Source organism: Bombina bombina, chromosome 3 (genome assembly GCF_027579735.1).
Source record: "Bombina bombina isolate aBomBom1 chromosome 3, aBomBom1.pri, whole genome shotgun sequence".
Taxonomy (NCBI): Eukaryota; Metazoa; Chordata; class Amphibia; order Anura; family Bombinatoridae; genus Bombina; species Bombina bombina.
In genome coordinates this window covers 789,512,205-789,538,220 of record NC_069501.1, presented here as the reverse complement: position 1 = coordinate 789,538,220, position 26,016 = coordinate 789,512,205, and the positions used below count along the sequence as shown (strand labels likewise).

The window sequence follows — 26,016 nt, the reverse complement described above, 5'->3', positions numbered from 1 at the left end:
ATTAAAACCAGACTCTGCATCAACTATGTAATTTTCCATGGGAGTTTTGCCATGGATCCCCCTCCGGCATGCCACAGTCCAGGTGTTAGTACCCTTGAAACAACTTTTCCATCACTATTGTGGCCAGAAAGAGTCCCTGTGGGTTTTAAAATTCGCCTGCCTATTGAAGTCTATGGCGGTTCGCCCGGTTCGCCCGTTCGCGAACAGTTGTGGAAGTTCGCGTCTGCCGCTCGCGAACGCAAAATTTTAGGTTCGCGACATCACTACTAAGAACCCATTTCAGACTGTTGCAAGAAAGTCTTATCATAGACCTTAGATTGATGTGGGACATTGTGGCCTTTAACAAATATATAGAAACTCAAAGGATCCCTAGGGGTCTTAGGATCAAGAAATATCCTCCATTTGAATTTGAGGATCTCTTATATATGGAAGAATGGAACACAGCACTAACAGAGTGTTCATTTAAACTTATTAATATACTAATCCGTGTCAAAGAGAAAAAAGAATGAAGCTAAAAATAATTGTGGACAACATTAAAAATTATCTTAAATTATTAGAGGCTAATGCTAAGTATCCTGTACATAAAAAGAAAATGGATGATACTCTTAGAAAGTGTGACCAAGAACAAGCCTCCCGTAAAGGAAATAATTTTAATAGAGACAAGGAGGACTATGATCAGAATAAAGTCTGTAACTGGGTGGCAGTTTGTCAACAACAACGTGAGAACAAGAACAAGTATGGACGAAAAAAACAAGCCCAATGGCAGAATGATCACACTAAGAATGTGCCAAAATCCATTCTAAAAAAGAAAGATAGCAAAAAAGTAGCATTCAGTGCCTCAGAGGGTGAAACATCGGATTCAGAGGCTAATACTACTGTAAGCTCATTTTCCTTCCTTTGTTCCTCTACCTTTTCTTCCTCATCTTCTACCTCTCTCTCTTCTTCCCCTTCTTCTTGTGTTTTTTTACAGGAGTACTCGGGGGAAGAAGTGGAGGTGATCCAGCCGCTAGTTCGTCCGAAGACACGAAGGACAAAAGGACAAAGAAAGAGACACAGAAGAAGGTGGAGAAAAAAGAGGAGGAAAATCCAAAAAGAAGAAGGGACATTAGCAATTGATTCAGCCTCTGATATCCCAGATCGACTCAGTATCCATAATATTTCACATTATGATTTAAGCTATGATGAAAAATCTGTTTTGCTTCAAATAGATTTTCCAGTTTAATACCCTTTAAGATACTGTATAAACAAATTTATACATAAATTAGCTTTAAAAAGCTTTTTTGCCTTTATCAAATAAGGATAATACCTTCAGTAAAGACAGGGACATACATTCTAGGATTGACACTGAACAGATAGTTAATATACCACATTTACCATTTAGTGATGCATGTGCAATTGTTACTCTTAATGAATTGTACAATCCTGAAATTGATCCTGATGTCCCATTTGTCCCTCAGAAACCTAAAAGGGATAGATCCACATTTTACCCTGTAAACTTTAGGGGTCCTATGATTAATGCCTATCAGAAGGCTATTCAAGATGATGTCCTTATTTTGCTATTATCTCAATCTAGGTCAAATATATGTGATAAATTGTTATTGGATAGCAGTATAGCCTGTAATTTCCATTCCTTATCTTAAAGCCAGTCTAACATCTGAATATAGTGTGTTATAACACAATATATAAGGGCTTGTGTATTTTTTATCTAAAAAATGTTTTGGTATTATTATGCTTTAATCATGTTTTCAAATGTGGTTTGTGATTCTATTTTCAATTTGACCCTCTTTGAAAATGTCTTTATTTTATTATTACTATTGTTTTTATCTGTCATCTGTATAGTGAGGAAGGGATTAATAAATCCCTATATAAGGGAAACCTAGCCTCTCCTATGTCAGCCTATGATTAAGCGCCACTAGGGGGGCGCAAAACGCATCAGCCCGTTTGTCCCTCTTGTTTATGTCTTTGCCATTTGTATGGATTTTTGTATTTATTAAGAAGTCCAATAAAGGACTGTTTTTACCTTTCAACACACCTAGTAGTGCCTGGATTGCCTTATCTATGCGTGTCCCTTATCTTGTTAAAAAACACAAGTTCAATGTCCCACATATAAAATTGCACATGGGACATTTTTATGTGTAAGTTTATATGCGGGACGTTGAACTTTTGTTTTTTAACAAGATAACCACTAATATTCATATTATCTATGTGCATTTGACATACCTCATACTGTTTGAAGAATAAATATGTGAGTTTGAAATCGCTATCGTTTATGTGTTTTATGTTCAATAAATTAACAATATTACACAATAGTTTGTTTCTTTTTCTCATATCCTTGGGGCCTGCACAAATTCTTACTGTTTCCTGAGAGGACTCCATACACCTAGTATGACCAGTTTTGGAAGCACCATATTCCAGGAAGTTTTCTACCAGTGGCACAACGGAGGTCTCTCCCTCACTAAAGGCGGCAGATTACCTCATATCATTGAGGTTCTCTCTAGTAAATGGGATACTTATTGGATTTGTCTACTGTTTTTAAATTCATGCTGCGATCCCCTGCTGTTGTAATATTCAGTACCAGAGATCTGTAACAAGTAACTTTTTGAACATTCAATGGTTATCTTGTTTAGCACTATCATACCCCTACCGATGTTCATATAAATATATATATATATATATATATATATTACCAAAAATACTATTAGATATATGTAAAAATATGTATTTATGAATAAATAGAACATATTCTTCTATGTGAAGAACATTGGAATGTGAAATATTACATTTTTTATGTCGGATTAGCGCATTTGAGAAAATGTGATTGGGTTTTTCTTGCTCCATAGACTTCTTTGGGGGAATATGTTAATGCAATCATGATATTCAAAGTTAGATTTTTTTGCACAAGCAAAAACTTTTTACTTGTAATGCAAGTGCTACCTAACGTGCCCAAAAAGCTTACTTCTAGCAGAGTTAGCGCGCAAGCGTGAGTAATAAATAGCGCTCCACTCATAAACTATCCCTATGTAGGTTTCACGACCAGAGATGTACATACCTGTATTAGGGAACATTTGGATACATCCCCATGATAGTGCATACTCTGCCTTGTCATAACACTTCATTGATGTAGATGGGAAGAGGGTGGAAACATTTAAATGGCATGCTATTGAGGCTATACGGTTACTATGGAAAGGGGGTAATGGCAGGAAGTGTCAAAATAATCAAAAATGATAAAAGAGAAAAGAGAAATGAGTACAGCTAAGAAAATAATGGCACATGTACCATTTAACTATAATATTAGCACTATGTAATCTAGCTGCATTACTTTATTTTGCTTAATTTCTACTTTTGTTTAATTGTGCGAATATCCAATGGTTTCCTGACAAGGCGGGAGCGAACCTATGTACTACATGTTGGGTAACTTTGCATTGAGCACATTTAATGATATGAAGGTTTACTGTATAATTACAGAGTTGCTGTTGTATGTGAGTATTTAGCCTTATGATGACATAAAATTTCACTATCCTAAGGGAGGAAACAGAATTCCTTATTTAAATCTCATACGTTCAGTTACTCAATAGCCCTGAGGAAGCCCTTTTTTATTGGGGGGGGGGGTAAAATGTGTGTTGGCAGTGACAGCAGACAACGTGGTTCAGAGTCCTAGTATGGAGCCTTTCCATCCAGCGGTGTGTGTACTCAAACGCTGAAAATAGTGGAGCAACAAGTAGAAATATGGATGACGAAATAATGAGGAACACTATGGCTTTGATGCATTCGTGTGTGAACTGTTTACATGACTGAATTATGCCACTTTATGTACTTGCAAATATTAATTATATACTCTTAAATAGATATAGTTGTTGAAACAAACTGTTGGGATTTGTATGAACTTCTGCTGTACTAAGTTTTTAATCTTCGGATGTGTTGCCTAAACTGGTATCCCCTAGGCCTATCCGCTGTGATATATTTGCATAAGTGGACTCTCCTCACTCTTTGTGTATACTGTATGTATGCATCTACCTGCAGTTTGTGTTTTTTGGTGAAACAATACCTGGCAACTTAAATGTTTATGTATGTTTGGAATATGGGTTTGTTTCCCATTATCTAGTCTATGTGTATCCCACAATGTGTAACAACGTGAAAAAGGGAGTAGAAACCTAAAATACAGGTTACTAAAAGTCTAGGCAAAGAAGAGCACAACTGTATGCAATAAAAGAGGAGAAAAAGGCGAATTCTTGAAATACAAATGAGTTTAATAAAACTACGCTACATGAATTCATACATCCAAACATACAGGTCACATACATACAGGGGATATCAGGGATGCATAAAAATAGCAGATGGGCCGTGAGGGAGACTGGTGCACCAGTATACAAAAATAGGCAAATGTTCATCACATTAATGCATGTATTGATTGCATATATTTGTAATCCAAAAGTGTAGCGCGTGTCCCCAGAGATACACGGACCAGGTGAATACAGTCTATACCCCTTCATGTCTAAATGCAAGTAATAGCGTGAGGTCATCAGGAGTCGAGGGGAGCTTAACCTCGCCGCGTCTTTTTCACAGGCATATATATAGTGCAGATAAGTAACAGTTCATTTGAATACCTGTCTTTTTCACGCGGTTGCTCTACCCTTAACAGTAGCTCCTGAGACGCTGAATCTTCTGGATTAGACAAGGGGTAGACCACAGTCAGGCAAAAGGTCCTCTGAACGAGTGCTGCAAACCGACGAGTCTTAGAGCTCGTTTCACTCCTTTCAATAAAGCAGCATGGAGCTTCTTCCGGGTGCTGACGTCACGTCAGTAGCTGTGCTGATTTATAGGAATTTGGCCGCAAAGGGAATTGTTGCCATTAGCAGAGAGATCTGTCACTCAAGACGGCTTTGATACTTATTGCAACACTTTACTCTCTTGTAGATCAGAACAGCAAAAGGTTATTTACAGGGATACATTTGTGATTAAACACTCATACATTCATACTTCCATTCGATACATTAGAAAAGTTTGTTATTCATCTAATTTATTACTTTACTGATATATATATGTAAATTTGAATTGCATGATAGGGATTGTATTTTTTAGTATTACAATTACGCCATTATATTCAATTCATAATTTTGATACTACCATTGACCATATAATTACACACAGAGATATGTGCATACATCCGCTGAGGATTAGCCTAAAAATGAAGCAAACTCTAGTTTTTCATTGAGGCCATGAGGTGCTAAGGTGTTGAGTTTGTATATCCATTTTGTTTCTTTGCGTAGCAGGATATTATCAATATCCCCGCCACGCATGCTAAGTTTTACAGATTCAATTCCAATGAAATACAAATCATCAGTTTTTGATTCATGAAATTGCGCGTAGTGTCTTGCCACAGGGCTGTCAATATTGCAGTCTTTAATATCGTCCCTGTGTTCAGAAATTCGAGAACGAAGTTCTCTAAAAGTTTTACCAACGTAAAAACTTTTACAGGAGCAATAAAGTAAGTATATAACTCCTTTTGTGGAGCAATTAATAAAAGAGTTGATTTTATATATATGCCCTGTATTTGTATCAAAAGTTTTACTTCTCTGCATATATTGACAGCAGACACAGTGGCCACATGGTATGCTGCCTACAATTTTCTGTGCATTTTGTTCCAACCAGTTATAGGTTGGGACTTTGTTAAATTCACTTTTAACCAAAATGTCTTTTAAATTACTGCATCGCCTTGCAGTCATCTGAGGATAATCTCCTACATATTGGTGAAGTGTTGTATCATTAGTTAATAAATGCCAATTTCTATTCAGGGTGTCTTTTACTTTGCTCCAATGGGCATTGTATTTGGTGATGAACCTGATCTTGTTTTCTTCATTTGTGTCATCCCTGTTCTTACTTTTGTATAACAGGTCTTTTCTTTGGTGTTGGGAGGCTCTATAGAGAGCTCTCTTGACACACCTTTTTGAATAGCCTCTATCATGGAATCGGGCCGCCATCTCTTTTGCTTGTGTTTTAAAGGTTTTGTCATCAGAACATATTCTGCGAAGCCGCAGAAATTGTCCATAAGGGATGCCTTTTTTCAAATTTGTGGGGTGGTGGCTCGATCCCAGGAGGAGGCTATTTGTTGCCGTCGGTTTCCGAAAGACTTCTGTCTCAATTTTCCCTTCTTTTTTACTAATCCCACAATGTGTTGTGCTTTCTTTACACTGCAATATTATTAATAATTTTTTAAAAGAGTGCTGTAGTCCCTGTCTTTTTGTAGATAAATGTACTGTTGTAGGTTATGCACCAATAGCCTTATTTAGGCCATTAAAAAACCCTTGTGTTTCAAAAAAACTTTGTGAATCCATGGTTTTGTTTACATAAGAGACAATTTTATGTTGGCCAGCTTAGATCCTTTCCTATACTCCATTTGTAATATAATGGCAGGAAGTGTATTGGATACACAAACTAAACACATTGATGCCATTTGGCTTCAACTCATAGTTTGATATAATAAATTACTGCAAGTGATTGTACTCAGTTGCTAGTGTTTTGGTTATAAATAGTTTTGTTTGTGTCCCCACACCCTCTGTGAGTTTGACTAGTAATTAAAGCTTGTATGATCATGCCTCTATTCTTAACATGCTTTATGTCTAATAAGTTTATATAAATTATTGTACTAGCACCTAAGGGGTTAAGCTTTTAATGATGCTATATACACATGCCCTGGATAGGAAAGGAAGGGTTAGGATCTATGATTACATCAGCAAAATGCATTAGACCATGTTTGTTTTTTATGCTGTTATGATGATTCATGCTGTTGTAGCTTTTAATATATTAAATTAAAGTGGATTTTTTTTATATTTCAGCATTTGCTGCACTAACTTTCTTTTTAAATTATATGTTCTGTTAACATTGAAAGTATTTTTATTTTTTTTTATATTTTATTTTTTTTAAAATGTTTGAATCATGTAGTGTAAGATTTATCTATATTGGCACCATTTGAAATAGCGATAATGAATTTTTATATTCATCTGAAACGAATGTCTGCATTAATGAAATTCAGCCCAACCAAACATTTGGAAAAATCCGAAACAAATCTTTCAGTGGAAACTAATTTTACGCCCAAGCACAATCACTAATTTAGACCTTGGTTTGAATAACAATCTAATAAACTCTAACCATCCTTTTATTTATAACAGGGAATATATTCCAATAAAACCACATGAAAAGGGCTGTTTTACAGAATGAAACATAGTTTAATGGTTTATTTGTCCATAACAAACATTTGTTTTACAAGGTTGCCAGTAAATGGTATGTAAATCTTGCAACAGTCTGTTGAAATACAATAACTAGAATAACTAAGATTTTTGACTGGTAATAAAAGGTAATTAAGCTCTTATGGGTAATGTCAATTAAATTGCCTTAGATACATATTTACAATCAAAACAAGGAACAATTCTTCTGTCTTTGTTTACAGTCTAAATAGAAGATACTATCAAAAAACACAGGTGATTTCTAATTTCCTGATTACACAATAATATTCTAATTCCCTTTATTTTTTGTCAGTTAATTGGTGCCTGAATTGCACCTCCTCTTTGCATTCTGTTATAAAAGAGGAACACAGCTTTTTACTGCACTACCCCTTCCAGTAAGTAGAAGGTAAAATGATCGTGCAGTGGGTCATATGAAAACTGTTACCAGTATTTCCCTTCTGTGGAATTTCTGAGATTTATCTAGCAAGAGCAAATGATTTAATTGTTACATTGTGTACATTATTGGGATGGAAAGCATTGGGGGGGGGGGGGGTTGTGTTTGTTTTTTTAAATTGATGTGTTTGTATTTTATATTTTATTTATGTATTTGTAGGAAATATGTTCTCTGTGCTTTTGACTGTTGCTGCCTTAATTGGTAAGTATCTGATATTTTTTAACCACACATTTTGTCTAAAAAACACACACAGAACCATTTACTCAATAAATACTATACAAGAACACTAAACAGTAATAATAAATCTTATAAGACTTTAATGGAGATTTTTGCTAACATCAGTGGAGTTAGAGCACAAACACCTTGTATAAAAGAGGCTTGCACAGTGACAATTTAATAATATACAACTCATGAAGGATGTGAGTAGACATAAATTTACAAACTTAGTTTATTTTTAGAATTGGTTAGAACCCCTCCCCTCACACACACTGATACATAACTGGAAATCATTACATGTATCTTTTTTTTTTCCTCCTCCCCCCCCCAGGCAGTGCAACTGCATCTGGATGCTATGGCAATATCCAAAATGTTCCTACCACAGGAGCCACGTGTCAAACTGCCAAGCAAGACAAACTGACATACTGTGGTGAGTGCCTCTTGATGATGATGATATTTATTATGGAAATTCCATGTACTTTATAACCTAAGGATTCTTGAATTCCATATACATAAGTGTATGTCAGGTCAAGTGGGGCAAATGCTTCTCCCAGTAAGTTTATTTTATGTCCCTCGCTTGTGGCCATCCTGGGAATGGAATGTTAAGACACAGTCCTCACTAAGCAGCCTGATCAAAGCAATAAAGCAGATGAATTTGACACAATGCATTTTTAAATGTTTAATATCTTAGGAGCCCTTACAAATTCAGAGTATATATGATTTCTGCTGTGCTGGGATCCAGGGAGCTAGCTAGAAATTGGTGGCTGAACATATATACCTCTTGTCATTGGCTCAATAAAAGTATTCAGCTAGCTCCAGAAGTACACTACTGCTCCTGAGCATGCTCTTCAACAAAACATAAAAAGAGAACAATGCAATTTGGTAACAGAAGTAAAGTAGAAAGTTGTTTAAAATTTCACACTCAATCTGAATAATAATTTTGATTTTACTGTAAGTACCTTCAAGCTGATGTAACAAACATGCTTTGGAAATGATCCTAAACAGGACTTGGCAGAAAATTGATGACAACATGTCTATTGCAGTACTGATTGGCACATCATCCATGTTCCAATCCAGCTGGGGTATTATTAATTCAAGTGGTGGCTATTATAAGGTATTGGAATGGCTATGAATAAAAAAATTACCTCAGCTTGACAGCACTTCTGATGGATTGGAATATGGGATGTTTGTTGCTATACATTTTAACAAACTTGATTTTGGTCATTGTGTGTCTGTGTATATCCATTTTGTAATTTGTGTTGGTTTGTTAACATGTAATGGGTTGTCCCAGAGGCAGTTAAATCATAAGTCATGACACTAGTGGTGCCTAGAATATTTGGCATTGCCACAAGGGAAGGTGGTCTGGCCTTGCTTCTTTGGAGAGAGGTGAATCTTCCAGCACAGCCACACATCTTTCACACAGCTGCAGTATCTTTCCATAGCAGAAAGACCTGGTGCTCTCTTGCACATCTTACACAGACCCTAAGGAGTGTGTTCTGGACAAACATTACTGCAGCTATTTTTTGCATCATTGATTATCCATATCTGCTCTTGGAAAACAAGAGATTAAATCACAGCTGTGTGCAAATATTATACACACACACACACATATATATATATATATATATATATATATATATATATATATATATATATATATATATATATATGGCTCCTAAATTTTAGGGTTGCTAGATTTTGAAAAAAATTGTCAAGCCTTGGGTTCAATAAAAGTGTACAGTGTCCCTCTTATAGATTATGTTGTCCCTTTTAAACTTTTTTTTTTTCTCACATCCTTAATCACTTTTAGAAAACACACTATAAAAATACCACCTTTGTAGCTTGCTTAACTTTGCTGTGTTACCAGAAATAGCTGAAATTTGGAGACTTAGAGCAGCACAAATATGTAAAGGCAGGTGCATGATGAAGATAACTAGGAGGAAAAAGGGATTAGCGAAAAGGGACTTGTGATTTTATTAGGAAAGGTGGGAGTGGGTGGTATAACACAATTGCCAATGTTAGTAATATCTTTCATCACTGTTATTTTCTCTATTGACAACCTTTAGAGCCCTATATCAAGAGTCAGAACACCTAGGTCAGAGCTCTTGTCTTTAGAACCTATAATACAAATATACTACAAAGGGCCATATTTATCACAGTTTCTGACTGCAGGCTCACGTGAGCGAACAGGGCTTTGTTAAATCTGGCCAAAGGGTTTACAAAAAAAAGACTTAAGTGGTTTTTACACCAGCTTATTAATGTACACACATAATCAAACTTACAAAAGGTAACATTTATTTATGTTACATCATTGACAACATTTCCCAGTTCAGTTCGTACTTTCCGTGTTTATGGGGATTTTTCTAAAGGCAGCTATCATAAGTTCGTCCATCATCAAATCCAACTTCCAGAAAGAGTCCTGTCTCTGGCCTGATCAGTTTTTGCACAAAGTAAGACAGGCAAATGATATTCTTCACTAATTACATATCATGTAAAGTTTATAGCAGGGCACGATAAACCCAAGGAGCCACTGGAGTTTTACGTTTATGCCCTGGTTTATAGCTCCAAAGACACCAATGGGTGCCCTTACTTGTCATCGCAAGCCACCCCCAGCTGCATCTGTGTAGCTGGATCCTTTCAATGACACAAAACTGAGTAATATAAATCCAACTTTGGCTAAACCCACCCTCTAATACCTTCTGCAAAGCCTCTTTATGTAAAACACAGCACGTCAGGAGGGAGTTAATGTGACTTGATTTCTTCTGTAATGAGTGCCAGAGTCATCCGTAACATGGTGGACAGACTGGGGGCTAAGCAGCAGGGAGTGTGTTAGCATATGTAGCGCTGCTCTACAGTACAGCAGTCATCCCCACTAATAACATACACTAACACTTTATGGCAGTGATTCACGGTATGCTAATTGCTGTTAGTTTTAATATATATATATATGTGTGTGTGTGATATATATAATATATATATTTGATTGTGTCTGTGTGTATACAGTGTATGTATGTGTGTGTGTGTGTATATATATATATATATATATATATATATATATATATATATATATATATATATATATAATTAATATAAAATAAACCTGTGTGTATGTATACATAAACATATTCAATAGCTGCAAGCACCCATTTATGTATTGCAAAGCACGGGACCACTCCAAACCTCCCTAAAAAAAGCAAATAAAAAAATACTAGTAGTTTAATTTAGCCATACCGATTACTTAAAATAATAGGAGAAAAATTATACTATCATTATTTGAATTCATTGTATCATCACATTAACTTTGTTCTCTTGGGTACCTTTGAAAACAATGTCTACATATCCTCAGCAGCAGCAATGCACCACTGGGAACTAGCTGATTAGTAGACACAAACATTTTTCTTTTGTCATTGGCTCATCAGATGTGTTCAGTTGGCTCCCAGAAGTGCATTGCTGCTCCAGAGCCGACTTTGTGTTTAATCCCTTTGCAGGCGTTAAACACATGGTTATACGCAAGGAATAGTGCAATAATAAACTTGCTGTAAAATATTAGAGCATTTTCTTTTTGCGTTTATAGCCTTTAATGCAAGGAAAGGTTACATTATTAACCCTTCTGCATCTGTATAACTAAACACCACAGTGCAGCCTATTTTTTTTCTATAGACGTTACATATCCTGAAAATAGACATTGATATTACCTCAATAGGTTTACCCTGCTGACTAATGTGTTGGGGCTGCTGTAATGGAGAACAATATATGTAGATATGCTGAGGATTTGGTTTTTATGTTTTTACTTTTGCTAGTCGTTTAAAAATATTTTTTTAATTTTTGTTGCTGCAGTGATTGTGGGCAGTAGGTTAAACCCAGAAATGCCACAGTATATCTAGATATTTTTTTTGTATGTTCTTTTTTTGTGATGCCTTAAGTCCCTGCAAAGCAAAGTCTCAGTATATACAGTATATACACTTAGGGGTGTACTCACTTTTATTGCCAACAGTTTAGACATTAATGGCTGTGTGTTGAGTTATTTTGAGGGGACAGCAAATTTACACTGTTATACAGACTGTACACTCACTACTTTACATTGTACAAAGTGTCACTTCTTCAGTGTTGTCAAATGAAAAGATATAATAAAATATTTACAAAAATGTGATTGGTGTACTCACTTTTGTGGGATACTATAAAAGTGGACAATTACACATGTTCCAAATTGTTTTGTATATCACATCTTATGGTTTCCCCTTACCTGACCACACACTGCTAACCTTCAGTATAGCAGAAGATCTCAGTCAGATAAAGAAGACTACAGAAAAAAACTTGCATACATTAACTAAGAGACTAGATACAATACAGAAAAAGCCACAGCACCCTCTGTGGTGAGAGTGCTGCACTGCACATAATATTAAACCAAACACAGACTAAATTGAAATTCTCTTGTGAGATTCAGCATTATACGTGATGATTGAAAGTGGACAGGTCTACTACCTGTGAGCCTGATATATATCAAAATGTATTAAACACACATTCAGGAGGTATATCTCACAATCATAAGAATAACCTGAAATGTTTCAGGCTCTTGATTTTAAACAAATTTGTTGAGCACTGGTTTAAAGTACCCTCTTTCAACTCTAAATTTTTTTTTATTGGGAACAATCACATAGCAGCCCATAATCATGTGATCCCACTAAACCTACAAAATATTTTTCTCTCATTTTGTTTAGCTTTTTCTCAGACCCTTCCCTAAAGGTACTAATTATCTTTTTCTACAGATTAAACACAGTTATATTTACAAACAAAATTAAAATGCTAATACACATTAGTGTACTTAGTTACAGTTAGTTACAGTGCACTTAGTTACTGAATATTCCATGATAGTGATTAAAGGTGAGAGAGAACTTTACAAGCATTTTATTTTTATTACTAAGGTGAAAGAGCATCACAACGCATGGCAGAGACTGACCTCAGAAACATGGAAAAATATAAAACAATAATAAAATCTGTGGCTTCAAAACTGTGCGTGGATGCAGCTCTCATTACTGGAATCATATCTCGTGAAACACGTGCTGGGGCTGTTCTGAAAAATGGATGGGGTGACCGCGGCAATGGGTTTGGTCTAATGCAGGTAATGTTTATGTGTATAAATAAATATGCACATGTATATATTTGTGTATATATATATATATATATATATATATATATATATATATATATATATATATATGTGTATATATATATATATATATATATGTATATGTGTATTTATATATATGTGTGTGTGTGTGTATATATATATATATATATGTATAAATAAATATAGATGTATGTGTGTATATATTTATTTATTATGTTTTAAGTAGCTGTTGTAGTGATTTAGATACCAAAATTGCTTTTTGCGCTGATATTATAAATGAAGTACAATGCGAACTCAAGCTCGCATTCACATCGCTAGGAAGCATTGCGCTCACAAGAACTCGCTTCCATAGGCTCCAATGGGAGTCAGGAACGGCATCAGAAGCTAAGCGCAGCAAAGGGGGTAAGTAGCGCAGCGATGGCAGCAAATATAAATATATATATGACTATATACATATATATTTCTGTTAATATGTGTATATATTAACAGAAATATATGTATATAAGCATATACATATATCTTTACAGGGAACACACAGTTCCCATAGACTGCAATGTAAAGGCACTTTTCAGTGCTGTGCTTTTTCTAAGAGCTCCCGCCAGCTTTACCCCCCCAGCTATTTGATTAAAAAATAAAGATGCTGCTATCTTTATTTTTTAATAAAATACACTACACTGTATTTTGGGGGCATTTGGGGCACATTTATAAAATTAACCAGAGATCTGATCCCTGGTTAATTTCATAAGCGCTATTTGCTACTGTGAGCTTGCGTTAGCAATAACCAGCCACTTGTAATGCCCAAATTTGCCTGTTGGCAGGCATGCGATAATTTGGCGCTCCCCTTTTAATAAAGCCCTAAATATTTATAAGTAGACAAGTTTTGGGATATACATGATACATTGCACTGCATGTGAAGTGGGATGTTATACTGAAGAAACAAGCCAAAAACTGCACCTTCGGTTGAACTTGCAGACACTCAATCAAATATCACTTTGAATCAAAATACTGTACCCCTGTTCCCCATATTACCAAAAAAACATCAGGGAAAGAAATATTTTAAAAATTGCACTTCAACACGTTACATACAGGACTAATGCTGACTCTGGGTTCTTTTACCAACATTTTTTGTAATATACTTTCATATAGTTAATCACATTCACCTAGATTATGAGTTTTGCATTAGGAGGGGTGCGGTGCTAATGAGCAGTTTAAGCTCAGCGCTGGTATTGGTTTTTAGAAACCCGGCGTTAACCGCAAAAAAGTGAGCGAAGAGCAAAATTTTGCTCCACATCTCACCTCAATACCAGCGCTGCTTACGTTAGCAGTGAGCAGGTAAAACGTGTTTGTGCGCGATTTCCCCATAGGAATCAATGGGAGAGAGTCGGCTGAAAAAAAACCTAACACCTGCAAAAAAGCAGGGTTCAGCTCCTAACACAGCCCCATTGATTCCTAAGGGGAAATACATTTATGTCTACATCGAACACCCTAACATGAACTCCGAGTCTAAACACCCCTAATATTACACTTATTAACACCTAATCTGCCGCCTCCGACATCGCCGACACCTGCATTATATTTATTAACCCCTAATCTGCCGCCCACAACGTCGCCACCACTATATTAAATGTATTAACCCCTAAACCTAAGTCTAACCCTAACCCTAACACCCCCTAACTTAAATATAATTTAAATAAATCTAAATAAAATTACTACAATTACCTAAATTATTCCTATTTAAAACTAAATACTTATCTATAAAATAAACCCTAAGATAGCTACAATATAACTAATAGTTACATTGTAGCTAGCTTATAGTTTATTTTTATTTTACAGGCAACTTTGTATTTATTTTAACTAGGTACAATACTTATTAACTATTTAATAACTACCTAGTTAAAATAAAGACACATTTACCTGTAAAATAAAACCTAACCTAAGTTACACTAACACCTATAATTAAATTAATTACATAAATTAAATGCAATTAATTACAATTAAATAAAATTATCTAAAGTGCGGGGGGGGGAAACACTAAATTACAAAAAATAAAATAATTACAAGATTTTAAACTAATTACACCTACTCTAACCCCCTAACAAAATAAAAATGCCCCACTAAATAAAAAAGCCTTACCCTAAATTACAAATAGCCCTTAAAAGGGCCTTTTGCGGGGCATTGCCCCAAAGTAATCAGCTCTTTTACCTGTTAAAAAAAAAAAGTACAAATACCCCCCCAACATTAAAACCTAACACTAACCCCTTGAAGATCACCCTACCTTGAGACGTCTTCACCCAACCTTGCAGAAGTGGTCCTCCAGATGGGCAGAAGTCTCCATCCAAGCTGGGCAGAAGAGGTCCTCCAGACAGGCAGAAGTCTTCATCTAGACGGCATCTTCTATCTTCATCCATCTGGTGCAGAGCGGGTTCATCTTGAAGACATCCGACGCGGAGCATCCTCTTCATCTGGAGTCTTCTTACTAAATGACGGTACCTTTAAGTGACGTCATCCAAGATGGCGTCCCTTCAATTCTGATTGGCTGATAGAATTCTATCAGCCAATCGGAATTAAGGTAGAAAAAAATCCTATTGGATTCCACTCAGCCAATAGAATGCGAGCTCAATCCTATTGGCTGATTGCATCAGCCAATAGGATTTTTCCTACCTTAATTCCGATTGGCTGATAGAATTCTATCAGCCAATCGGAATTGAAGGGACACCATCTTGGATCACGTCACTTAAAGGAACCGTCATTGTTGAAGAAGACTCCGGATGAATAGGATGCTCCGCGTCGGATGTCTTGAAGATGGAGCCGCTCCTCGCCGAATGGATGAAGATAGAAGATGCAGTCTGGATGAAGACTTCTGCCCGTCTGGAGGACCACTTCTGCCTGTCTGGAGGACCACTTCTGCCCATCTGGAGGACCACTTCTGCCGGCTTCGTTGAGGACTTCGGCCTGGTTGGGTGAAGACTTCTCAAGGTAGGGTGATCTTCAAGGGGTAATTTTATATTCCTCCTGTATACACATCTGTATACATCTTGATGCCAGGTAGATATATACTTTGTCAGTATATGCTCTATGTATCATATCTATCCCCTGTCTGTCTTCTTACGCTGGATATTGTCAGCCTCTATACAACTTAAACCTCAACCCCTCCCCTCATGATTTTACAACACCCCCCTCCTCTCCCTGCACTCAGACCTCTGTAACACTCTCTATACATTTAACCATCCTGTGCTTTAAGACAAAAGGCTCCATGTATTAACTGGTGTGCGAACAAGCTTCTCAACTTGAGAAGTTGTCTGCACGCCTTTGCTGCATATGGGCAGCGGATCTGTTTGTCCATTGGCCCGTGTGCATCATTACACACTGCAATAAGTGTGTAATGCCCACCCCTTCACACTCACAACCAATCGTGCAAGAGAATGAATTGTCAATCTTACATTGCGGGAAGAAGGCTTGCATGTGCGAACCTGCCCCACAAGGGCTCTGGAGCAGTTTGCGCTGCTTTGTACATGGAGGCTATAATCTGTAAATTACATTGAATTGGTCAGTATTGCTTTAGATTTGAGAAAGGGAGAAATATACAGAAAGCTTGTCTACTTATAAATATATAGTTAGTTCAATAAACAGGTATTATTGCTCAATGCAATACTCTTTACACACACACACACACACACACACATATATATATATATATATATATATATATATATATATATATATATATATATATATATATACACATAAACACTGTTTTGTGCAGCTGGAATTTATACTTTGGGTTATAGATTAATCTAAGCTTTTATTCAAACAATTTACTCATTTTTACTACTATATGCTGCTTTTAAAGTGATCATGACCACTAATGTGCTCTTTTTGGAGAGCATAGACTGTGATTGACCAGTATTGCCTTTAAGTATGCTTAAAGGGGCAATTAAGTCAAAATTAAACTTTCATGATTCAAATAGAGCATTCAATTTTTAACAACTTTCAAATTTATTTCCATTAACAAAATGTGCACAGTCTTTTTATATTTTACCCTTTTTGAGTTACCAGCTCCTACTGAGCATGTGCAGGAATTCACAGAATATACATATATGCATTTGTGATTGGCTGACAGCTGTCACATGATACAGGGGGATGGGAAATAGACATAACTTTGAAATTTGTCAGAAAACAAATCTACAACTCATTTAAAGTTCAGACCAGGGGGCTGAATTATTATTCTGCGGGCGGACATGATTCGCTGTAGCGGATCATGTCCGCCGCACAACGATAAATGCAGACAGCATATGCTGTCGGCATTTATCATTGCACAAGCATTTCTAGTGAAATACTTGTGCAATGCAGCTCCCTGCAGATTCGCGGCCAATTGGCCGTTAGCAGGGGGTGTCAATCAACCTCAGAGGTGGCGGACGAGTTAAAGGGACAGTCTAGCATAAATTAAACTTTCATTATTCAGATAGGACTTTTAATTTTAATCAACTTTTCAATTTGCTTTTATCATCAAATTTGGGGTTTTCTCTTGGTATTCTTAGTTTGAACTAAACCTGGGTAGGCTCATATGCTAATTTCTAAGCCTTTGAGGGCTGCCTCTTATCACATGCTTTTTAAATCTCTTTTCAACACAAAGAGACAGAAAGTACATGTGGGCCATATAGATAACACTGTGTTCAGGCACAGGGGGTTATTTAAGATTTAGCACAACACAATGCTAAATTTAAGACAATAGATAATAAACAGTTAAAGTCATGTGATCAGGGGTGGAAGAAGGTTCCTAGATACAAGGTAATCACAAAGGTAAAAAGTATATTAATATAACTGTGTTGGTTATGCAAAACTGGGGAATGTGTAATAAAGGGATTATCTATCTTTTAAAACAATAACAATTCTATGGTAGACTGTCCCTTTAAGGAGCAGTGGTCTTATGACCGCTGCTTCTTAAAGGGACAGTCTACTCCAAAATTGTTATTGTTTAAAAAGATAGATAATCCCTGTTTTGCATAACCAACACGGTTATATCAATACACTTTTTACCTCTGTGATTACCTTGTATCTAAGCCTTTGCATACTGCCCCCTTATTTCAGTTCTTTTGACAGACTTGCATTTAGCCAATCAGTGTCCTCTCACTTGTAAATCCACGGGCGTGGTCACAATGTTATCTGTATGGCACACATGAACTTACGCCCTCTAGCTGTGAAAAACTGCCAAATGCATTGAAATAAGGTGTGGCCTTCAAGGTTTTAGAAATTAGCATATGAGCCTACATAGGTTTAGCTTTCAACAAAGAATACCAAGAGAACAAAGCAAATTTGATGATAAAGGTGACTTGGAAAGTTGCCTTCTCTATCTGAATCATGAAAGTTAAATTTTAACTAGGCTGTCCCTTTAACTCTTGTTTCCAGCGATCTGGAAACTACGGCAGTAGATTGCAGCATCAGCTGCTTGTTAAATCTACCCCTAAGTGCTATTGTATTTTCTTGTTATTGTGCATTTGTTGATTATGCAAATCTACTGTATTTACTGATCATTTAAAGGGACATCAAAGTCAATATGAAACTTTCTTAATTCAGTTAAAGTGTCTAAAAAAAAAAAAGTTTCAGTTTACTTCCATTATTAAATATGTTTAATTCTATTAGTTTTACTTCAACAGTGAAAAGCATTTGACAGTGAAAGCATTGTGGATATACCTATTATGGCCTTTTGCAGTGTGACAAAAAGTTATTTTGTTTATTACACGGAGTGCAGGATAAACTGACATATTTAGAATATGATTTATAAAAAGTATAAATAAATTAAAGGGACATTAAACACTAAGGGCTAGGTTACAAGTGGAGCACAATCATTTGCACTATAGCGATAAGGGGTACGTCGTGAGGGTTTGCACTCATTGGGCTGCCACCTTCTCTGCTATGTCCAATTAGAGACAGTTAAATAGGCCACTAGAATGTGCAGCCAATGGTTGTGTGGGATATAACACACAGGATGTGCAAGCTTTTACAATATGACATAAATAAACACAGATGTAGCAGTAACAGAATATGTCATTTGCTTACTGCTGGTATAGTCATTTTATTCAACAGTGAGTAGTAATAGCTTAGTAGCATCTTAAAGGTAAATTAAACCCACATTTTATTTCAAGAATCAGACAGAGCATACCATTTTAAACAACTTTCCAATTTACTTTTATTATTTAACTTGTATATTCTCTTGATATCCATTGTTGAAGAAACAGCGATGCACATGGGTGAGAAAATAACATGTCATATATGTGCAGCCACCAATCAGCAGCTTCTAAGCCTACCTATCTATCCTTTTCAACAAAAGATACCAAGTGAACCAAACACTCTTTCTGATTAATGACAAAAAAAGGTTTCATATCCCTTTAAATTGCAAAGCCACAGTGTGAATTGTGAATTATTTACCCCTGCAACTGTACTATCAATTTGAATGTATAATTGAGTTGTGCTATTCAAATAAAGTAAGTAGCATTTTTTGTAACCATTTTGTATCATATAATTCTAAAATCTTAACACTTTTCTGAGTGGGATTGGCTACATTATTATTTATTTTTTGGATATTAGAATCTACTAAATGTGTCAATAGCTATGGGGTTTAATTTACATATTTTATTAGCATTATTAAGTTATATTGATCTTTTGGGGTTTTTTTTGCTAAATTAGTTCTATTCAATTTAGTGCTGAGATCATTTATTTATTTGAGAAACAGAGGAATGTTCTGACAAAAGTATTACATTTAAAAAAAAAATGGTTAATGCTAAACAAATGTCATTCCATATTTACTTGTTCTTTTGCAAATTAATATGTTTATTGTTATATGTAGAATACAAATAATTTAAATAAAAGAACAGATTTCAAAGTAAACATTCATTCTATTGTAATGGTCCATCTATATACTCTATACCATAATATATACTGTTAATCTTTGTATACCTAATTTATATCATTCTTCTCTAAAGTTTGGGAACTTGGAGACCAAAGCCATATTTAAAAGTAATTTTCTTCCCAATACACTAACATTTCTAGAGATAACACTTTTAACTGCTGGTGTTTTAGGTTGACAAAAGATACCATACACCTCGTGGACAGTGGAACAGTGAAACACACATTTCCCAGGCCACACAAATTCTAGTTGACATGATCAAAGGAGTTGGTAAAAAATTCCCAAGTTGGTCAACTGAGCAACGGCTGAAAGGTATGTTTCAATGTGATTGTGTGTAGGAAAACAAGGTTGCTGGCTGCCTCATAAACACATCATTAATACTCTGAGCTAGATTTATTAACCTGCATGCGCAGCTTTTTCAGGTATGTGGAGCAGATTCGCATTAGCGATCCTGCTGCCACATATTTAAGAAGCAGAAACTGCTTTTTCCCCTCTGCCATTTTAGAGGTGGCGAGATCAATAACCTGATACTCGCTTGTTCAGGGTGATTGACATTCCCTGCTCTAGCGCAATTGGTTGTGCTGAAGCAGGGGGCAGCATTGAACAAGGAACCTATTGTGCAATGTTAAACTTTGCCGTGCAATGCAACATCACAAGTGATTACAGTTGATAGGTTCAGTTCTTGCAAACCTGTCTGACTGCAGGGATGGTAAATTGACTCTCTATGTAAGATAGTAGTAAGAGCACCATAAGGGTAAGACAGCAGCAAACTACCTGCAAGACAGAGTATCAGGCCTAGTGATTATTCTAATGCGAATCTAAACAGACATGAACCTGTTTTACAGCTTACTATGGAGCATAAGAACATAGGAACAATACAGTAGTATTATACAGCTCATAATATGAAATCGAAATACAGGAAGATTCACTTTTAATTTTAGCTGTAATATTTAATGCCTAATAAAGTCCCTCTTATCTTTTGGGGGGTAAAAAAGGGATCCATTTATTTGTCAGTACACTTTTGTGTAAAAATTGTGTATCATATGTTTTGTTTAGAATGGGGAGAATTGACTAAAACAGAAACTTATTTAGAGCCTTGGTTATAGAATTAGATTGTTGCCTCTAGCTACTGTTGGATAAGCAAAATTTTTACACAAGTGCAAGAGGTGTTTTATGTTCAAATAAAGAGATTGGGCTCCATCGTTTCAGGGTCACGTGAAACTTAAGTCAAGAAGCAACGGTCGTAAGATCGCTGCTCCTTAACCTGTCTGCTACCTTTTAGGTGGCGGATTGAAATCATCCCGATACGATAAAATTTGGATGATTGACAGCCCCTTCTAGCAGCCGATTGGCCGCCAGTGATTAGTGGGTGGCATTGCACAAGCATTTCAGCAGAAATGCTTGTGCAATGATAAATGTGGACAGCGTATGATGTCTGCATTTAGTGATGTCGAGCGGACATGAATTGCTATAGCAAATTATGTCTGCTCGACAAATGATAAATCAACCCTATATTATGCAACAGATTTTCATCGTGTATATGAAGAAGCAGCAATAAACCAACTTTAAAAAAATATATATTAACTTGAAAAATAATAGCTAAAAATGTTTTAAAGTAAAACTAGCATGTAAATACACAACTAACACCAAGGTATTAATAATTCAGTGGATAGGGAAAATTCTAAATTCTGTTAGCGAATAGGGATATATCGCCACTAGTCTCACAAGAAACCGGAAAACACACGCACTAGAATATTCTTTATATATATTTATATCTATCTATCTATCCAAATGAACAAAAAACTTGCACTCACTGGATTTTTGGAAAGCCAAACATTTTTACTGTGACCGTGTAGTAACGTTTTGGGGATAATATATCCCCTTCCTCAGGTCTGAGGAAGGGGATATATTATCCCCGAAACGTTACTACACGGTCACAGTAAAAAATTTTGGCTTTTGAAAAATCCAGTGAGTGCAAGTTTTTTGTTCATTTGTTTATTACACTTCACTAGCACCCTGGTAGTTGAATTTAAGTGAGAGTGTACTCCTTTGCTGTTCATATATATATATATATATATATATCTCCTCTTCTAGTTGGAACAAAGAGAACTTTTGAGTACAATGGGGCTGAATTGTCAAGCTCCGAATGGCTTGATGCCCCTGTTTCCGCGCAAGCCTTCAGACTCATCGGAAACAGCAGTTATGAAGCAGCGGTCTTAATAAATGGTCCGCTGCCTCTGAGGCTGCAGTCTGCAATCCGCCAATCCTATACGATCGGGCTGATTGACACCCCCTACTAGCAGATGATTGGCCGAGAATATGCAGGGGGCGGCATTGCACAAGCAGTTCTGGTGAACTGCTTGTGCAATGTTAATTGCCGACAGCATATGCTGTCGGCATTCAGCAATGTCAGTCAGACATGATACGCTACATCGTTTCATGTCGGACAGACATTGATAAATCGTCCCCAATATCTTAAACAAAAGCAAAAAATAAAGGATTAATTTTGTGTGAAACACATAACTATGGTTACAAAAAGGTATTCACCAAAAGGTGTTCACCAAAACAGAATCAATGAATTTTGAAGTAACAAAAATATGCTGTTAACATTTGTATAAATGAATTTGGAATAAATTTATCATTATTATGATGTTTTTTTTATTTCAGGCGGAATTGCAGCATACAACGCTGGTGTTGGAAACATTCGTAATACTGATGTAGACAGTCGCACTACAGGAAAAGATTATGCTAGTGATGTTATTGGAAGGGCAAAATTTTTCAGAGGTCGCGGATACTAAATTCTTCAAGATATTATAATCCACTGCAACATTTAGACAATACTGTGTAAACTTTTGCTAAAACTAAACATTTAATCAATAAATTAACTAATTCAGCTGCTGAAATATAATTATGACTAAACAATCTCAATCTTATGTTTGTTACAACCCCTCATGCTTCAATAAAGGTATTTTAAGTTATTTTGCTATGTCTAAAAATGCTGATAATTAAACATTATTGTTTGGAGGGCTATGAAAAGTTTATAAATGGCGCTGTACAAAATGACCTGATAAAAGTCACTCATTAGAAGAGCTATACAGTTTCTTATTGGTCTTTTTACAGGGTTTTCATATTTGAGGCCAGGCTGACCCATTAGTAAACCTTGTGTATGGTTTTCCTATTCCTTTGCAGTGCATTAACTTCATCAATACTCTCCATTTATAGAATTCAAAAGTGGCATTTCAGTCCATCACTTTCTTAGCAGCTTTGTGCATAATTTGTGGACGTTTCTAATTTAAAGGAACATACAAGTTCAAAAAAATTCTCTTTGTATCCTTTCTTGACATGCCTACCTAGGTAGACTCAGGAGCTGGGAACTAGCTGTTGGTTGTTGGCTGCACAAATATATCTCTTTATCATTGATTTACCAATGTGTTCAGCTATCTCCTTGTAGTGCATTGCTGCTCCTTCAATAAAGGATACCAAAAGAATGAAGCAAATTAGATAAAAGAAGTAAATGAGAAAGTTGTTAAAATTTGTATTCTCTATGGGAATTATGAAAGAAAAAAATATTTTGGGTTTCATGTCCATGTAAACACTTAAAGGGAGCTGAAACCCAAAATTTTTCTTTCAGGGTTTAGTTAGAACTTACGATTTTAAACAAATTTCCAGTTTACTTCTATTATCAAATTTGCTTCATTCTCTTGGTTTCATTTGTTGAAGGAGCAGCAATGCACTAACTGAACACATGGTTGAGCCAATGACAATTGTTATATATATGCAGCCACCAATCAGAACCTATAACCTAGGTTCTTTGCTACTCCGGAGCTTTCATAGATAAACCTTTAGGCAAAGGATAACAAAAGAAGGAAGCAAATTAAATAATAGAAGTAAATTAGAAAGATGTTTAAAATTGTATGCTCTGTCTAAATCATGAATGTCTAATTATGACATTACTGTCCCTTTATAGTGAGCTCCAGAGCAGCAATGCACTACTGGGACCTAGGTGAACATATCTACTGAGCAAATAGGAAGAGGAATTTGTGCATAGTCACCAATCAGCAACTAGCATCCAGTATTGCATTGTTGCTCCTGAGCCAACCTTAATATGTTATTTAACAAAGGATACCAAAAGAATGAAGTTTATTACAAACATAAATAGAAAGTCTCTTAAAATAAATGTTCTTTATGAAAAATGAGATTTTGATTTCCATTTCCTTTTAACAGCCTTGTCCTCTTTTGGCCTGTTTCAAATAGAATTCAGACTTTTTTAGTGTTAACATTTTAGGGGCATGCCCAGCTCACATGTTAAATACAGTAGTTTCCTGGCTTACTAAAAGGTTAAAAAAAAATACTAAAAGTAACACTTAAACCATTAAAGGGACATAAAACCCAAACTTTTTCTTTCCTGATTCAGACAGAGCATGTAAATAACTATTATTAAAGGAGCAGCAATGCACTACTGGGAACTAGCTGAACACATCCATAAACCAATGACAAGAGACAGATATGTTCAGCCACCAATCAGCAGCCAGCTCCTGAGCCTACTTAGTAATAATTTTTTAACAAAGGATAGCAAGAGAACAAAGCAATTTAGATTATATAATTAAATTAGAAAGTTGTTTAAAATGGTATGTGGTATCTGAATCAGGAAAGAAACATTTTTGGGTTTCAAGTCCCTTTAAACTTGTGCTCAACATTATTGCTTTCAATGTTTGGACTTTTAAATTGTTAATAAGATCCAAAATGCTATTGAATTATTCATTACACATCATGAGTTGATATTACTGGTTAAAGGAACATAAAACCTAAAAAATCTCTTTCATGAATCAGATAGAAGTGAATTGTAAAACGGTTTACAATATTATTCTCTATTATACAACTTGCTTCATTTTCTTTGTATTCTTTTGTTTAAGAAGTTGCAATGCACGACTGGGACCTAGCTGAATGCACTGGGTGAGCCAATTAAATGAGGTATATATGTGCAGCCACCAATCACCAGCTTCTGAGTCTACCTAGGTAGGTTCTATGACAGAATGCCGAAGCACATTTGTCCGTCAGACATATGTTCGAGAGACTATTTTCTGAGTGGAGAATTTACCGCCAGTCTCAATTAGCTGACGTTTATTTCTCTTAACTCACTGGCTCACATATACGCTACTCACTATCAGATGGTCCTGGACGTTGAACAGCACAATCACACAATAATTGTTAGAAAAAGCTGGAAATTTAAATATATAGGGGTCCATCCGATAAAAATCGTCGCCCGCAAAAGCCGGCGACGCCAATATTTGCGCGGGTTTGGTATCACATATACGGCGTAACCTAGAAGTTACGCGCGTATATTTCTGCCGTCGCCCGTAGTTTTTTGGGCTATAGGCAGGTATACCAAACCCGCGCAGTTTGGTATCCAATATGCAGCGTAAGGACTTACGTGGCGAAAATGGAAAAAACTTACTCCATTTTCACCTCGCCACAAAAAGCAGCCGTAAGAAGCCTTACGCTGACTATTGGAGCCCCGTAACTTCCTAAACTGGCTGCTAAAATAAACCTAACACCTAACGCATGCGCAATGTCTATCTCCCTGTCAACCGCGATCTTCTAAAATAAACCTAACACCTAACGCATGCACAATGTCTATCTCCCTGTCAACCGCGATCTGCTAAAATAAACCTAACACCTAACGCATGCGTAATGTCTATCTACCTGTCAACCGCGATCCCCCCCCCCGAAATCCCTAATAAAGTTATTAACCCCTAAACCGCCGCTCCCGGACCCCGCCGCCATCTACATAAACTAACCCCCTACTGTGAGCCCCTAAAACCGCCGCCATCTACCTTATCTGTCCCCTAATTAGAACCCCTTACACCGCTGTCATCTACCTTATCTATCCCCTAATCTGACCCCTTACACCGCCGCCACCTATATAAAAATTATTAACCCCTAATCTAATCCCCCTATACCGCCGCCAGCTATATTAATATTATTAACCCCTAATGTAAGCCACTTACACCGCCGCCATCTCTATTAAAATGATTAATCCCTTATTTAATCTACCTACCCCGCCGCCAGCTATATTATCTATATTAACCCTAAT

General features: G+C 36.1%; 1 protein-coding gene across 1 annotated transcript; it reads left to right on the top strand.

Annotated features, from left to right (window-relative positions):
• Window positions 1-7,818: 7,818 nt before the first annotated feature.
• On the top strand, window positions 7,819-22,900 carry LOC128654039 (lysozyme g). Its single transcript, XM_053707689.1, has 5 exons — window positions 7,819-7,875; window positions 8,222-8,320; window positions 12,813-13,009; window positions 20,096-20,234; window positions 22,590-22,900. The coding sequence occupies exons 1-5, from the start codon at window positions 7,839-7,841 to the stop codon at window positions 22,718-22,720; spliced, it is 603 nt and encodes a 200-aa protein (XP_053563664.1). The 5' UTR covers window positions 7,819-7,838; the 3' UTR covers window positions 22,721-22,900.
• The last annotated feature ends 3,116 nt before the right edge of the window (window positions 22,901-26,016 follow it).